Below are 15,270 nucleotides of genomic sequence, written 5' to 3'. Positions count from 1 at the left end.
GAAATGCACTGTTGTGTGAAGAGGTATTTAAATAGTTATATGAATCGTTGTTTGATCGCTAAACATTTTGTAACCGTTTCTAAGAAACACCTTATAGTAAAATGCCTATTACCCCCCCACACACGCCTACCTTTAAATATCTGACAGTTATCTTACATGTCCTTTCAAATTAAATAAAGCCATCTTTTGAAGACATGGTAAAATGTAAGCTCCTAGGTACAACTTATCAGTATTATATGCATGTGCATATAATAATATATTATGTGTGTGTGAACTGATCATTGCTGCCATTTGACCTGTCCCTTTGACTACGGCAGTTGAGTGCTGGCGACATGATGGCCGTGAATTTATTCTGTGTCTTACATCCTGAGCAAGAAACCTGATATTGTTAAGCAGCACCAAGTATAGAACTCCTCAGTTTCCATCAGTAAAAGCATACTTTTCTGAGTGTGTTTCTCATTTTTTATCTTTTATTATTTATATGATGCCATCGTATTCTGATTTCTCTTTCCTGCAGACATGATCACTTCATTTCCAGCAGCCTCAGTTCCTCGTCACCCTCATTATTTGATGGAGCCGTGATAAGTACAGTTACCACTGCTACAAAGAAACATTTCTCGGTCATCCTAAACCTTGTGGGGATACTGCTCAAGAAAGATAACCTCAGCCAAGATGCAAGGTAAGAGTGTTCTCAAATCGTGTTTTGTTAGTTAACCCTTTATTTATTACACCACTTTGTCATGGGTGGGGGAGGAGGTTGTCATAAAGATCATGGAGAACAACTCATATCACTGCAAGGGCTACTTCTTAATTTAAGCTTCATTTGGTTGGTTGGGGTTCTTTATAATAGAATATACCCAGTAACACTCTGCATTCTAAGATGATACTGGTTGGGGGCATAAAGATCCTAGTGGTCCCAGCAGTGGGGGCATACGTCTATATATAAATCTATCACAAAGTTTGTGAATAGCTTGGCCTTCAAAGCATCTGTTACTACATTTAACTGCTCACTATTATAATATAGATTTGATGAGCTAAGGTATTTTTGTTAAAAACATATTTGTCTCCAGGAAACTCCTAATGACATGGGCTTTGGAAGTTGCTACCTTGATGAAGAAATCCGACACGTATGCACCATTATTCGCCTTGTCGCCTTTCTACACATTCTGCAAGGGACTCCTGGCAAATAGTAAGGCACACTTGTGTTTTTTTGCTTTTAATTAATCTACTTGGCAATTAAAACATTTTAAATCTTGAAATGTGAAGCTTTATTTTTCTCTCGTTACTCTTAATATAATACTGCAGCCAAATAACTTGAATCATTGAGTAAATTTGTCGTTTTAGTATGTGTAAGGCTTGTTACTCAATCTATTGCCAATAAACTCTCTTAAAGATGCACACATTGTTGAAAACTCTTGATAAAGCTTTGTAGAAATGGGGTTATATGGATACGTGTGAATTTGTCTTCTCTAAAGAAAGTCCCAAAAGTTATCCTTGGGTTGCTGTTGAGATCTGTAACTCATTGCAGTATAATGTAGAACCCATACTTGTTTGTTTCCTAATAGCGCTTTCTGAAGATGTGGCCATCAGCCTCCAGGCTTGTAACAGCCTCTATATGTTGTCCTCTTCTTTACCAGAAGACCTTTTGAAGCGGTAAGCTGAAATTATCTGAATGTGCAGCTTAAAGCAATAAATACTCATTTTATGAAAATTAGATGGGGGGGGTCCGAGAGATGTTTCGTTTTTGTATATATTTTTAGGGTTTTTTTTTCCCATCTAATTTGTCACCAATGTGCCTCATATTACACAAAGATTACCTATGTCAACATCAGAAACATATTAACCTGTACGTTTCCAAACCCAGCTGCGTGGACGTGTGTCGTGTTCAGCTTGTGTCCATCAGCACAAGAGTCAGACAAGCTTTTGGAAAACTTCTGAAGTCGATCCCCCTCGATATTGTCTTGAGGTACAGCTTTTCTTTTTGTTGTAGCTGTGTTATTCTGGCTTGTGTTTCAGAGACCCTTAGGTAAGGTGGCTTGAGACTACATGTCAACCCTGCCTATGCAGACAGCCCATTGATTCCATAAATTCTATATAGCAGCGGATGCGACTTTCTCTCTTTCAGCACCTTTCCTTTTCCATTAAAGCATAACCATATCACATTGTAACCCTGCAGTATGTGTGATGTATGAATAAGCAATGAATTCCCTTTACAGCTATACGTTCCACATGCTGCATGACATTGCTTTATGCCTAGTGTTCCTGCTGCCTGTGGTTATGCTCTGGATTGCGATTCCTTTAGTATACTGTATGGTAAAACATATTGAGTGGCCGCGTGGGAGCTGCTGCTCCGCAGTCTACATTTATCGGATGATGTAATTATGTGACTCTTTCAAACACCACCTGTGTTTATGCTGTTCGTTTTATTTTGGAATTTGACAAATGTAACGTGATAAAACTGATAGCTGTACACTTCTTACAATTAATAGCATTTATTTTCTAAATGTTAACATAGCAACACCGACCACACAGAAATGCAAGAAATCTCCTCTGCCATAAGAAACCATATGAGCAAATCTCCCAGCAACACTTTCCATCAACAAGACTTCTCTGATGTCATGAGTTTTATTCTGTATGGGAGCTCTCATAGAACTGGGTATGTGTTTATTCCTCTCTTTGTTTAAAGACCAACTTATGTTTTAACCGGCTCTCACAAAAGGATGTCATAGGCCTTTCATACAAAACTGATTGCGTCCTTTGCGTAACATTGTACCAGAATTCCCCCCTTGAGTTGGTTCCCCTAGAGTAAGATGGCATATTACAGAGCATGCTATGAAAAATATTAGCATATAAGTCTTGAAGAAGCTTTTAAATGAAAAGGAAACATTGAGCCACATTTTCTGTGCTGCAACCTTGTTATGAAAAGTAAACAGAATATAAGCTTCATGTCTCTAACTTTTCTCCTACTAAATTTGAGTCATGCTCTTGGGGCAAATTACTAGCCTTTTTTCCTCACTGTTTTCAGAAATACCAAAAATGTTTCTTTAAGTTGTCGACTGTCATGATTTCATCTACCCATCTAATTTCTAGAAAGGATAATTGGTTGGAGAGGTTGTTCTATAGCTGCCAACGATTGGATAAACGTGACGCTTCGCCCGTCCCTCGCAACCTGCTAAGGACAGAAGCTCTGCTGTGGCAGTGGGCAGCGTGGGAAGCGGCTCAGTTCACGGTACTATCCAAGCTGAGGACACCCCTTGGAAGAGCCCAAGACACGTTCCAAACAATTGAAGGTACTAATGGTATAACCGGCATATGATTGAACGTAATGAAGGCGCAGCTATTCGGTTGGGTTGTGGAATACTTGGTGGCATTGTGTTGATGTACATTTTTAGGTAATGGTAGATAATAAGACAAATACATTAAAATCAGAATGTTTTACATATGCAGAATTGAGATGCAAGAGTCCTTAGCCTACATGCATTTCTTCCACTTTTAGTTACGTTATTAAGCTTTCTTATTGATAAAGACCCAATATCTGCATCATTTACATTTTTTGTCTGAAGGCATTATCCGAAGCCTGGCAGCGCACACTTTGAATCCAGATCAAGATGTTGCTCAGTGGACTACTGCAGACAACGATGAGGGGCATGGGAATAACCAGATGAGGCTAGTCCTTCTCCTGCAGTACCTGGAGAACTTGGACAAGTTGATGTACAATGCTTATGAAGGATGTGCCAATGCATTAACCTCGCCACCCAAGGTTGGTACCGCTTGATAAAACCTCAAATTTGGGTAGACTCTTTTCAAGCAATACATTAACTGCACAGGAATGTGTAGGATTCTGTGCATCTTTAACATGTTTTTTTATTGTGTTAAAGGTAATCAGAACGTTTTTCTACACCAACCGTCAAACGTGCCAGGACTGGCTGACGCGGATAAGAATTGCCATCATGCGTGTAGGGCTACTGGCTGGCCAACCTGCCGTAACAGTCCGACATGGCTTCGACTTGCTTTCTGAAATGAAGAACAGCGCAAATCAGGTAATGCTCTTCAACGTATGAATTTCACTGTGTCAGTCTTCAAATGAAGTATTAATACATTCGTACTGCAACTTGGGCTGGCGCACATACAGTTTAAAAGCATGTTTGAGGCATGCTCTTTCTGCCTCAATCTGCAGTAATGCACGATCTGATTTGCATTACTGTTGTATGGAACCATACTCGGCTTGTGTGATTAGATTATGTTAATTTACCATTATTAGTCTAATGGTTCTGTAAGAATAAAACAATGCATTAATTTGTATAGCATGAAAAATTGTTTCATGTTATGCCTCCCTCCCCTCTGTGTATACAATAGCAGCAGCCACCTTAATATGTTTGTGGGTTATTCCTCTATTATTGCACCTTAAGGATCAGTTCAGTTCCTATTGCTATTGTACACAATAAATCTATTGTCTTATTTCTAGGGAACTGAATTTGAGTTGACTGTGATGATGGTGGTTGAAGCCCTGTGTGAACTTCAGTGCCCAGAAGCTATTCAGGGACTTGCTGTGTGGTCATCAGCTGTTGTTGGAAGAAGCCTCTCATGGATCAGTTCTGTTGCTTTGCAAGCTGATGGGAGGTAGGTTTTCTGGTAGCTTTCATTAAATTACATATTAAAGGTATTTTGCAAGCCTGTTTATTGTATTAACATAAGAAACAGAGAGCCCACAAGGGGGGCTATGATGGCTGAATTAAAGAGCTTGGACGTAACTTAAGATACAGCAATATACAAAGCCCTGTGGCGGTAGCGCTTATATAACTACTAAATCTAAAATTCTAAATCTTGGTGTGAGCCACTTAGTTTTTCCATCTTCTGTGTTTCAATGGGTTTAGTACATTGCAAATAGTGCAGCCAGCATTTTGTATTAAAAAGCAGGCAATTGTCTGCAGTTAACGGACATTTCTTCTATAAAATTTGATGTGTAAAGTTTTTTACTTCTTGTGTAACTATTTTCTGTAATAGGCTTGTGCTTTATCATTTTTTTTTCTTTCTTTCTTAGATTTGAGAAGGCAGCGATTGAGTATCAGGAACACTTGTGTGCCATGACCGGTGCAGACTGCAGCACCCCGGGGTTTGATAAATCGGTTTTGAAGCTGGCAAATTCCAGCGGTAACTCTGCGAGCCCAAAACATTTGAATGGTGCGTATCCAGTTCTGTGCACTTGGGAAGGTCCAGACGACTGAGGTTGATTATTGATATGATCTTTATATATATTTATAGGTGATTCTCGGAAAACTGTTCTAACCAAACCCTGTGATGCTCTGCCGGAAGTGGTCAGCTTCCTGGGTAACAAAGCCTGTGAATGCTACATTTCTATTGCCGACTGGGCTTCTGTTCAGGAGTGGCAGAACACCATGCAGAACTTGAAAGGTTCATCAGGCACCTCTATAAACCTAAAGGCAGACTTTAACTACATAAAGTGAGTCTTGTTTCAAGCATAGAAATTGTAGCACATTTAATCACATCTCCCCCAAACCCTACCTTGGGGCAGAGGAGCCTAGCATAGCATTGTGTATTATGCTAAGTGACAGCAAGTCATTTCATTATAGCTTCCCAAAAGCACGTAGCCCCACAGTTTTCACCTAGAACTAGTTTACATCAAAATGTTGTAAATTGGCTTTTTTAATAGTGGCGTCAATGGCTTCCTGTGAAATTTCTTTTTTCTTTATACATATTCCATTCTTGTCTCTTATTAGAGCTCTAAGCAGTTTTGAGTCTGTAGAGTTCCTAGAATGCACCGAGCAACTGGAATTACTACCAGGTGAAAACTTAAATTTTGTTTCTGGAGGATCGAAAGAAAAAATAGGTAAATATCTTCAACACAACGATATTAATAATTTCAAAATGCTTTAACTTACTTTAAGCACAGCTGTCACGAGGGGTTAAAAATTCAGCATGCATTGGCACTTTTCAGCAGGTCTTTGGACAGAATTTGGACTAGTTGTAGCCAAATTGAACTTACTGATGTTGTAGATCTATAGACACCTGTCCTTACTATGCTGCCTGTAAACGATGGGAATCGTAAGCTTCCAATAGCTGTACAGACACAGATTTGAACTAACAGTTATGCGGTCCTTATTAATTGTTGGCCTTTTTTTTTTATTTTACAGATATGAAGAAGCTTCTCCCCAGTTTCCTTAGCCCTGATCCCAGGGAACTCCAGAAATGTATCGAGGTTCAGCTGCTGAGAAGTTCAGTGTATTTGAATTTTGCCGTCGGTGAAGAGGATCAAGAACAAAAATGGCACCTCACAGTGGAGTATGTGAAAGATTCCACTCTATTTTGAGCATGAACCCCATAAGGATGGGAGGACGCAATACTACGCCTCGGCAAAACCGGCCTTTAAGGCCAAAGACCCAGGCAGACCAGCAGCAAAAAATAGGAGGCACTTTTGCCTTTGGCATTGCTGCCGCCATCTGCTTCACATTGATTTTGTGCTAAATTATGTTTTATATACATAGGGGTTATAAAAAAAAAAAAAACAGCCCTATTTATCCTGCAAGCCCTTTAGTTCTTGCATGAGTTAAAAGCCTATCTTTCCTCCATTGTCTGCACGTACCTTAACCCCAATCCTGGACAAGTCATAACTTAAAGCTACTGGTCCAATGTCTTCAGTGACCTTGCGGCAGCTGATATTGTGATTGACGATTTAAACGGCTCCCCAACTGTGCAGCACCAATCTGGCAATGCTTTAGTTTACCAGACAACTGGGTTAATGTTTGTCGGGAACGCTTGAAAGAGGCATAGTGTATAAAGGGATGCTAGAAAGCACGAAATGACGCATACTTGATGCAAGCCTTTTGTTGCAGACATCTTGCAAAGTACCTGAAGCAGACAGCACGGATAGCGATGGGACCCATCAGGCTTTCTACAGTGACCATATCCCAATGTTTGCCATTACTGGGAGCGCTGCAGTTATACTGCTCGTCTGCGTTAGAGAGCACGGTGTCCAGTAAGCTGTCATCAGAGGTATGTGGTTATGTAGTGAGGGATGTGTGTGTATGTATGTATGTATGTATGTATGTATATATATATATATATATATATATATATATATATATATATATATATAATATTCAAACAAGCTGAGTGTCAGAGACCTCTGAGGGCCAGATTCCACCCACAGCTAGAGTACAGTATGGGACTATATGTCATATCTATTTAGAAGTAAACCTAAAACTTTCTCTAAATGTTGGATATGTTGAGAATAATTTTAGTTCAGATGTATAAATCTCTAAACCTCAACTCTTAGTTTATTTGCTTTAACCGTCTACCCCTTCTTTCACAGGATTGTCTGATCCCCCTTTACAGTGAAGCTTTGCGTTCCTGCAAACAGCAGGATGTGAGACCGTGGATTCATGCCCTGAGATACACCGCGTTCCAGAACCATCTGACCGATAAACTCAAAGGTAGTTTTGTGTGACTCGTCTGGTGCTTTTTTTTTTTTTTAATTTAATAGAGCTTCTAAGCATTGACTTTATTTTTATTTGATTTTTTTTTCTCTCCAGATCAAACCTTGTCAGTAAAAAGTCACCTAATGGAGTTGGGGTTAACAGCGGCCAAGTGTGCCCGCAAGTGTGGAAATGTAACCCTTGCTGCCAGATTACTAGCCCAGTGCAGCGACATCCACCTTACGCAAGTTACCGGCGCGCAGGATTTAGTCAATCACTTCAAAAAGCTTTCTCTCCATGGACAAATGGATGAGAAATGGGGGCCCGAACTTGATATTGAAAAGGCTAAACTGCTCTATGCAGCAGGTCAGTGTATACCAATATAATATATAACTAATAAGTGTATATTAATGATATTTTGAGTTTAAATCAGTTGTGTTCTCAGTTTCTGGTTGAACTTTGTCTTATTTGCATATTTTTTTTATTCCTTCCGACCAGGCCAGTCTACCCACGCCATGGAAATGTTGAGTTCTTGCGCCATTTCCTTTTGTAAATCGGCAAAAGCGGAGTACGCCGTGGCAAAGTCCATCCTTACGCTTTCCAAATGGATCCAAGCTGACTGGAAAGAGATTTCCGGGCAGATGAAGCAAGTCTACCGAGCACGACAGCAATCCAATATCACCGGACTTTCTACGTTAGCTAAAAACGTGCACGTGTTGATCGACCTACCTCCTGTAAATGCCACGGAAGAGGAGTATCCGCGGATCGAAAGTGAATCTACAGGTGAATCCATCGCTTTCTGACCTCTTGGTTTGAATGCACACTGTGGTGTAGGTGTTTTGCCATCACACTTCATTCTGACCATAGAAAAGGTTTGACCGTTCATCCACCAATCATCACTTTAACGGTCATATAATTCCACAAATACTGTTATTGTGCAGGATTTCTAACCTTTTTAAATAAGCTTAAATATTTCAGTTGTAGGGACCGCTGCTGAGTGTTCTGAGTGCACTTTAAATTAGTAACTTGGCATGGGTGTGTGTTCAACTCAAAAGCCTTGTCTTTATAGTTTAATGTGTGTTTACCATCAGTTTAAACATCTTGTGATGTGTTAAACATTTCCACTGTATTTTCTTTGTATTTAGTGAGCATCGGTGTGGGAGAGCCTGACTTTGTACTGGGCCAACTGTATCACTTATCTTCTGTACAAGCCCCCGATGTAGCCAAGTCCTGGGCGTCTCTGGCTAGTTGGGCTTACAGATGGGGAAGGAAAGTGGTGGATAATGCTAGGTAAGTATTCCAACACCAGGCCTAAATTCTCAAAAAAAATGGTCCTTGTGGTCGATACTCTGAACATCATGAATAAATCGTGATCCTGGTGCAAGGCTTGAAAGGTTTTCTTTGTCATGGCAGGCACCAAAGGCACACACAAGAAAATTGGGCTTTGTATAAAATATAAAATATATAATGTATTGTATTAAAACACCCTTTCTATTGTTTAGTCAAGGGGAAGGTGTGAAATTATTACTGAGGGAGAAAGCTGAAGTACAGAGCCTGCTACCAGACAATGTTTCCGAAGAAGACAAGGAAAAAATATACAGTATTCTTGGGCAAGCGATGTGCCGGCCTGCTGGAATCCAGGTGTGTTAAGCGTTGAATAGTTAAAATAAATAAATGGGAGTATCAAAGCATTCCGAGAATTTTCTTTTTGTTATGAAAATGTATTTTAACTAATTAATAGGAACCACTTTGTGAGCCAGATATGCTTGTATAATATGTTGATGTCCGGTGGAGTTTCTAGAACAATTCTTATGCAAGGAACTCTTCATTTGTATGAAGGTGGTTACCCTGTTAAAGCCGCTACGTTCTTTTTCCAATTGTGAATTGCACTAATTTGGCTCCTGTCAAATCCATAAGCCTGCCTTGTATACGGGCTGTTTTCTGATGCGTATCTCCACATAATAAGGCTGTGTTTGCTGTTGACAGGATGAAGATATGTCCCTTCAAATCGCCGAGAATGAGGATAGTGATGAAAACGACACTGTAGATGTCATCTGGAGACAGCTGTTGTCAAGCTGCCCGTGGCTGGTAGACCTGGATGAAGCCGCTTCAGATGGACTCATCAGACTGTGGCGGAAAGTTGTGGACAGAATCTTCAGCCTGTACAAATTATCCTGCAGCGCGTATTTCACCTTCCTGAAACTGAACGCTGGACGGGTGTGTAGAATAAGCAATGGGTCAGAATGTGTCTGTGTTAGAAAATTAGAAAATGTGCATTTAAAAACATTGTGAAGGGCAGTTTTTTTTAATAGGTTTTTTTAATTTGTATTTTTTAGGGGAGGGGTACATGGTGGTACAGTTGACCCCATGGATCTCTTGAAATGGGAGAATGGCTTGTGATATTATGACGGAGCTCTGCTCTCATCACACAAACAGGTTGGATCAGAAGCAGGGAAACCTGCTTGGAGACCCAATCTGCTCTGTATGGACACCTCAGGGTCTCCATGACTGCGAGGGGATCCCATGTGACAGCAGCGATGATGTCACTGCAAGGGGATGCCTGAACGGAATTTCAGGAATTTAAATCCCCATAATGTGAAAGCTCTTACATTAAATCGCTAAACTTGTGGCCATCAATTTGGCCCTAGCTAGAAGGGGGACCCAGGCTAAATCCCTGCCAATGCTTAAAGCAAAAGGACGTAGTAGTACGTCTTTCGGTGCAAACTTATGAGATTTGAGGGCGTATTGCATCCTTTCTCATGAAGGGGTGCGAGTTGAGATTTACATTATCCTGTAGAGGCAGTCATTCAGGTTGCTCATAAATGTATTACGTGCAGGTTTGTCTTGATGAAGATGACCCCAGAATACACTTGAATAACTCTTCCAAGCAAAGCAGTGATGATGTCATTGTGATGGCGACGTTACGGCTGCTAAGGCTCCTCGTCAAACATGCTGGAGAACTTCGGCAGTATCTGGAGCAGGGTCTGGAGACCACGCCCACCGCTCCATGGAGAGGTAAACCAAGACCCCCCTATGCTTGCAAATCCAGATTCTCTATTTCTCATACAGGGCATGCATTTTCCTAATGTTGCCAAAATCTGAATATCTATGTAAATATAGCAGTACAATAATTTCAGTTGCTGGTTATTTTCTGTCTCCTAGGTATAATCCCTCAGCTGTTCTCTCGTCTCAATCATCCCGAAGTATACGTTCGCCAGAGCATCTGTAACTTACTGTGTCGTGTGGCCCATGACTCTCCGTATCTCATCCTGTATCCTGCTATTGTTGGGAGCATCTCCCTTAGCAACGAGTCGCAGTCCTCAGGTGAGTGGCCAGCTCAACAACAAACACCTTGAACTACCATGTAACAGTCTGTGACATTATCATGGACCATTATCAGGGGATATTTTGAAAATAGATGTATGTAGATAGGCAAAGTACCATTCTTCTACCTTTCATATAGCATCACCTTTGTATGTCCATGGCAGCTGTGTAATTTCTGACACTTTTGTTTGGAACACAGGAACCAAGTTGTCCTCGGCAATCCCCACGTTATTTGGTAATATTCAGGATGATGAGTTGATGGGAGGTGAATGTGACGATGGAAGCCTTCCAGCTTCACAAGAGAGCAACAGGGATGAACAACCAAAAAATGCTCTCAATGAGAACCAAGCTATGATGCAGGATTGTTACAGCAAAATTGTGGACAAGCTGTCTTCTGCCAACCCCACAATGGTGCTGCAGGTCAGTTGGGATAAGACATCGGTCCATAACTATGGTACCGAGTATTATCTACCTCTGATGGTAGTGAAGTTTTCGACAGCAAAGGAAAAATCTTCTAGCGTGCTTTTTATTAAGTATGGGGAACTAGGTTTGATACCCATGTCCTGTTTGTTGAAAATACAGCATATGGATACATTAAAGTTCTAATGTAAGGGGAAGAATAACTAGATTCCAAGGAGCCAATCAGTTTTTTTTTTTTTTCATGAAAAAACCTTTGATTTAAAGTTTTGTTACTGTAGGAACCGTGTGACCGTTTTATTGACACATTGTGTGTTATACAGGTTCAGATGCTGGTGGCTGAGCTGAGACGGGTCACTGTACTTTGGGATGAGCTGTGGCTTGGGGTCTTATTACAACAGCACATGTATGTTCTCCGGCGTATACAGCAACTGGAAGACGAAGTCAAGAGAGTGCAGAGCAACAACACCCTTCGCAAGTATGTGCTTAAAAGTTTGATATAAAAAAACAGACATTTTCAGATCCTGTACCTAAACCTCCAAAACTGCCACAAATCTATTCATTTTACATATGTAAATGTTGTGACATTCAGGAAAATTTAGGGATATAGCATCGAGGGTTTGCCGATATGCATCTTTTAAGATGATTATACACTTGTGATTTGCAGCCATTGCATAAACATGAATGTTTTACATTTTGGGATAAATTTCCCTGGTGCTGAGAGCAATCCTCCCGTTTTGGGGCACATATTTGCAAAGGAGGATGTCTCAGATTATGCTTTGCAATACTTGATTAGACATTTTGTCCTGGGGAAAAAAAATCTACACAAATTCTAGATCCATATATTTTTAAAGGGAAAAAACAAATCGGAATACCTTAGACATGAAAACGATTCAGGCAATTCACACCAAACGATTTGCTTTTTTGAGTTGTTGGTTACTTGTGTTGTGTGTGTGTGTGACTATAAGTCTAATACTATGTTCCCTAACCAGAGAGGAAAAGACGGCAATTATGCGTGAGAAGCACACGGCACTGATGAAGCCCATCGTGTTTGCCCTGGAGCATGTCTGTAGCATCACTTCCGCTCCTGCAGAAACTCCGCACGAAAAGTGGTTTCAAGACAACTATGGAGAGGCCATTGAAAATGCCTTGGAAAAACTCAGAAATCCATCAAACCCTGCCAATCCTGGGAATAGCTGGATGCCATTCAAACAGGTATGTTAAGGCGTTACTGTATAAACGGTGTAGATTTTGGTGTCTAAACACTGAACTTTTAGTTAATACGGACATGAGCTTTAAATGCAACGCTTTTCTGATTATTATGATAAACGCTTTGTCATTTTGATATTTTTGTAAGTGGCATTACTCCTGGCAGAAATTATGAATAGGGCAAACTTTTGCTTCCAGGAAGGGTTAGAGTATTCAGCAGTACTATGGATTATACAGTGGAAAGCCTCTTTAGTTTATAAAATACTACCTTTTAAACGTCTATCTCGATTCATGTTTGTGTTTTTTTATTCAGGTTATGTTAAGCCTACAACAGCGAGCGCAGAAGCGAGCCAGTTACTTGCTACGCCTGGAAGAAATCAGTCCGTGCCTTGCCACCATGACCAACACGGAAATTGCTCTTCCGGGGGAGGTATCTGACAGAGACACCGTGACAATTCACAGCGTGGGGAGTACTATAACTATACTGCCTACCAAAACAAAACCCAAAAAGTTCATCTTCATGGGCTCTGACGGCAAAAGCTACCCCTATCTGTTCAAAGGTAAAAAGTCACCTGTAAATCCATAAAAAGTGTCTAATTCTGTCTTGTTTCGTCATCAAAAACACTGTCCGTGATCTCAGCACTTTATTAATGCTTAATGTCCGGTTGTGCTTTCCTTGTTTAGGATTAGAAGACTTGCACCTTGATGAAAGGATTATGCAGTTTCTGTCTATCGTGAACACCATGTTTGCCACCATAAACTGCCAAGAGTCGCCACATTTTCACGCCAGGCACTATTCGGTCACGCCGCTGGGCACTCGCTCTGGGCTTATTCAGTGGGTTGATGGAGCCACTCCTCTGTTCGGCCTTTACAAACGGTGGCAGCAAAGGGAGGCAGCGTTGCAAGCACAGAAGGTAACTTGATCATTCCACTTGCCTAGAGCGCCGTTTTCAGGGGAGATCTTTCCAGATCTGTGCATCTTTACTTAGATAAAAGTGCAAGCAGACAGGCATGGATACGGGGGTACTCGAGTGAAGCTCTAAAAGCAGCACCTAGTGTCCAAAACGCAAATAGACATTAATACCATTAGTACATCTACAGTTCTATGCTTAAAATGATTTTTACTATACCTACTTGGAGCTTTTAACCCAACTATTTCACTTTGTTATACTTTTTTATTTAAGATAGCTTCGTTTTTTTTTATTATTCATTTGCTTTCTGATTAGATAATCTTATGGAGAATTTGTATGGGTTTACAGCTTCATGGGTTTCTTTGCAGGCTCAAGATTCGTACCAGACCCCCCAGAATCCAGCAATGGTGCCTCGTCCCAGCGAGCTTTATTACAGTAAAATCAGTCCTGCTCTAAAGGCAGTAGGGCTGAGTCTGGATGTATCGCGTCGGGACTGGCCTCTTAACGTCATGAAATCGGTGCTGGAAGAGCTGATGGAAGCCACACCACCAAACCTTCTCGCCAAAGAGCTGTGGTGTTCATGCGCCACCCCAGATGAGTGGTGGAGAGTGACGCAGGTATGTATTCAGAATTTTCATGGAATTGCAGCTGTATACATAAATTACAAATATATTATTGTAACAAAAGTATGGCAGCGCTTAACTTGCTTTCTGTTTTACAGTCCTATGCCAGATCCACAGCTGTGATGTCAATGGTTGGCTATATCATTGGTCTTGGAGATAGGCACTTGGACAATGTTCTCATTGATATGACAACAGGAGAGGTGGTCCACATAGATTACAATGTCTGTTTTGAAAAGGGTAAGATAATGTATTACAAGCTTCGTGCCCTGAGTTAGTTGTAGATTTTTTTATTGTCTATATTAAAGCAAAGATATTCTCCCATCATGCATCTTATAAACTCACTGCTGATTTCTGTAGGCAAGAGTCTCCGTGTTCCAGAGAAGGTCCCATTTCGAATGACGCAAAATATTGAGAGTGCATTAGGAGTGACTGGAGTGGAAGGAGTTTTCCGTCTGTCTTGTGAGCAGGTAACTGGGGTTTTGATGGCCATTCAGTTTGATCTGTAAAACATATTAGATTTCTGTTTATTATAAAGCACTATTCAGTAACGCAGTGCACTCTGCTGGGGATCTCCCGTGGATCTGCCTGTTAGGTTCTGAGTGTTACACTTACTGGGTCTGGATTGTTGGTCTTTGATTACTGGTCTCTACACCTGTACTTCCTCCCTGTTCTTATCCACTTGGCCAGGTTTCTCTCCGCTTGCCTCTCATATATTGAAAGAGTTTGAGATCTCCAGACCACCGTTCCAGTACCCTTTCATTGTGACGTCTCCCTTGACTTCTATATGCGCTAAATGCTTTGGATCTTTTTAAAGCAGGGTTCTTTTTTCAAATGCAGGTTCTTCATATTATGAGACGTGGTAGAGAAACCCTGCTTACATTGCTGGAGGCCTTTGTATATGATCCCCTTGTGGACTGGACGGCTGGTGGAGAGGCTGGCTTTGCGGGCGCTGTCTATGGTGGAGGTGGCCAGCAAGCCGAAAACAAACAAAGCAAACGAGAGATGGAGAGAGAGATCACCCAGAGCCTCTTTTCTTCCAGAGTAGCAGAAATAAAGGTAACAGCTGATCGTTCAGGATTGGTGTATTTTAGATACAAGTGTGTATTTTGATCAGCATTTTATGTTTGCTTTACTGTGACCTAAATGTGCTGCATAAAATATTTTGTTAGAATCAATCACAGAATCCTTTATCCAAACTTTGGTCTGTTTTAGGTTTCATTTTTTTCTGGCTCAGAATTTCTGCTCTGTTTGATCTTAGCTTTGAACATTTGGTATATCGCACAAAAGTCCTAGCTGTGTGTATTATGTCGATATCCAAATGCTTTCAAAATCATTCCCTCTTGTATAAAAGCA

At 40.8% G+C, this 15,270-nt stretch overlaps 1 protein-coding gene across 1 annotated transcript in view; it reads left to right on the top strand.

Moving 5' to 3' along the window:
* Positions 1 to 15,270, top strand: part of SMG1 (SMG1 nonsense mediated mRNA decay associated PI3K related kinase) — a 39,653-nt gene that overhangs the window by 12,326 nt on the left and 12,057 nt on the right. Inside the window, exons 15-45 of the mRNA XM_053470643.1 lie at positions 518 to 679; positions 1,071 to 1,189; positions 1,566 to 1,653; positions 1,865 to 1,966; positions 2,516 to 2,656; positions 3,091 to 3,290; positions 3,564 to 3,760; positions 3,879 to 4,040; positions 4,466 to 4,620; positions 5,042 to 5,181; positions 5,263 to 5,461; positions 5,739 to 5,848; positions 6,153 to 6,300; positions 6,852 to 7,011; positions 7,331 to 7,451; positions 7,551 to 7,799; positions 7,932 to 8,216; positions 8,579 to 8,723; positions 8,936 to 9,074; positions 9,420 to 9,650; positions 10,271 to 10,448; positions 10,596 to 10,757; positions 10,957 to 11,177; positions 11,498 to 11,652; positions 12,167 to 12,389; positions 12,697 to 12,943; positions 13,068 to 13,297; positions 13,663 to 13,911; positions 14,016 to 14,154; positions 14,275 to 14,384; positions 14,755 to 14,973. Coding sequence (XP_053326618.1) covers positions 518 to 679; positions 1,071 to 1,189; positions 1,566 to 1,653; positions 1,865 to 1,966; positions 2,516 to 2,656; positions 3,091 to 3,290; positions 3,564 to 3,760; positions 3,879 to 4,040; positions 4,466 to 4,620; positions 5,042 to 5,181; positions 5,263 to 5,461; positions 5,739 to 5,848; positions 6,153 to 6,300; positions 6,852 to 7,011; positions 7,331 to 7,451; positions 7,551 to 7,799; positions 7,932 to 8,216; positions 8,579 to 8,723; positions 8,936 to 9,074; positions 9,420 to 9,650; positions 10,271 to 10,448; positions 10,596 to 10,757; positions 10,957 to 11,177; positions 11,498 to 11,652; positions 12,167 to 12,389; positions 12,697 to 12,943; positions 13,068 to 13,297; positions 13,663 to 13,911; positions 14,016 to 14,154; positions 14,275 to 14,384; positions 14,755 to 14,973 — 5,386 coding nt within the window. The remainder of the gene's footprint in view (positions 1 to 517; positions 680 to 1,070; positions 1,190 to 1,565; positions 1,654 to 1,864; positions 1,967 to 2,515; positions 2,657 to 3,090; positions 3,291 to 3,563; positions 3,761 to 3,878; positions 4,041 to 4,465; positions 4,621 to 5,041; positions 5,182 to 5,262; positions 5,462 to 5,738; positions 5,849 to 6,152; positions 6,301 to 6,851; positions 7,012 to 7,330; positions 7,452 to 7,550; positions 7,800 to 7,931; positions 8,217 to 8,578; positions 8,724 to 8,935; positions 9,075 to 9,419; positions 9,651 to 10,270; positions 10,449 to 10,595; positions 10,758 to 10,956; positions 11,178 to 11,497; positions 11,653 to 12,166; positions 12,390 to 12,696; positions 12,944 to 13,067; positions 13,298 to 13,662; positions 13,912 to 14,015; positions 14,155 to 14,274; positions 14,385 to 14,754; positions 14,974 to 15,270) is intronic.

The sequence above is a fragment of the Spea bombifrons genome, chromosome 7 (assembly GCF_027358695.1).
Source record: "Spea bombifrons isolate aSpeBom1 chromosome 7, aSpeBom1.2.pri, whole genome shotgun sequence".
In the NCBI taxonomy this organism is placed as follows: Eukaryota; Metazoa; Chordata; class Amphibia; order Anura; family Pelobatidae; genus Spea; species Spea bombifrons.
Note: the sequence above shows the minus strand (reverse complement) of the source record. Positions and strands in the feature narration are given on the sequence as shown.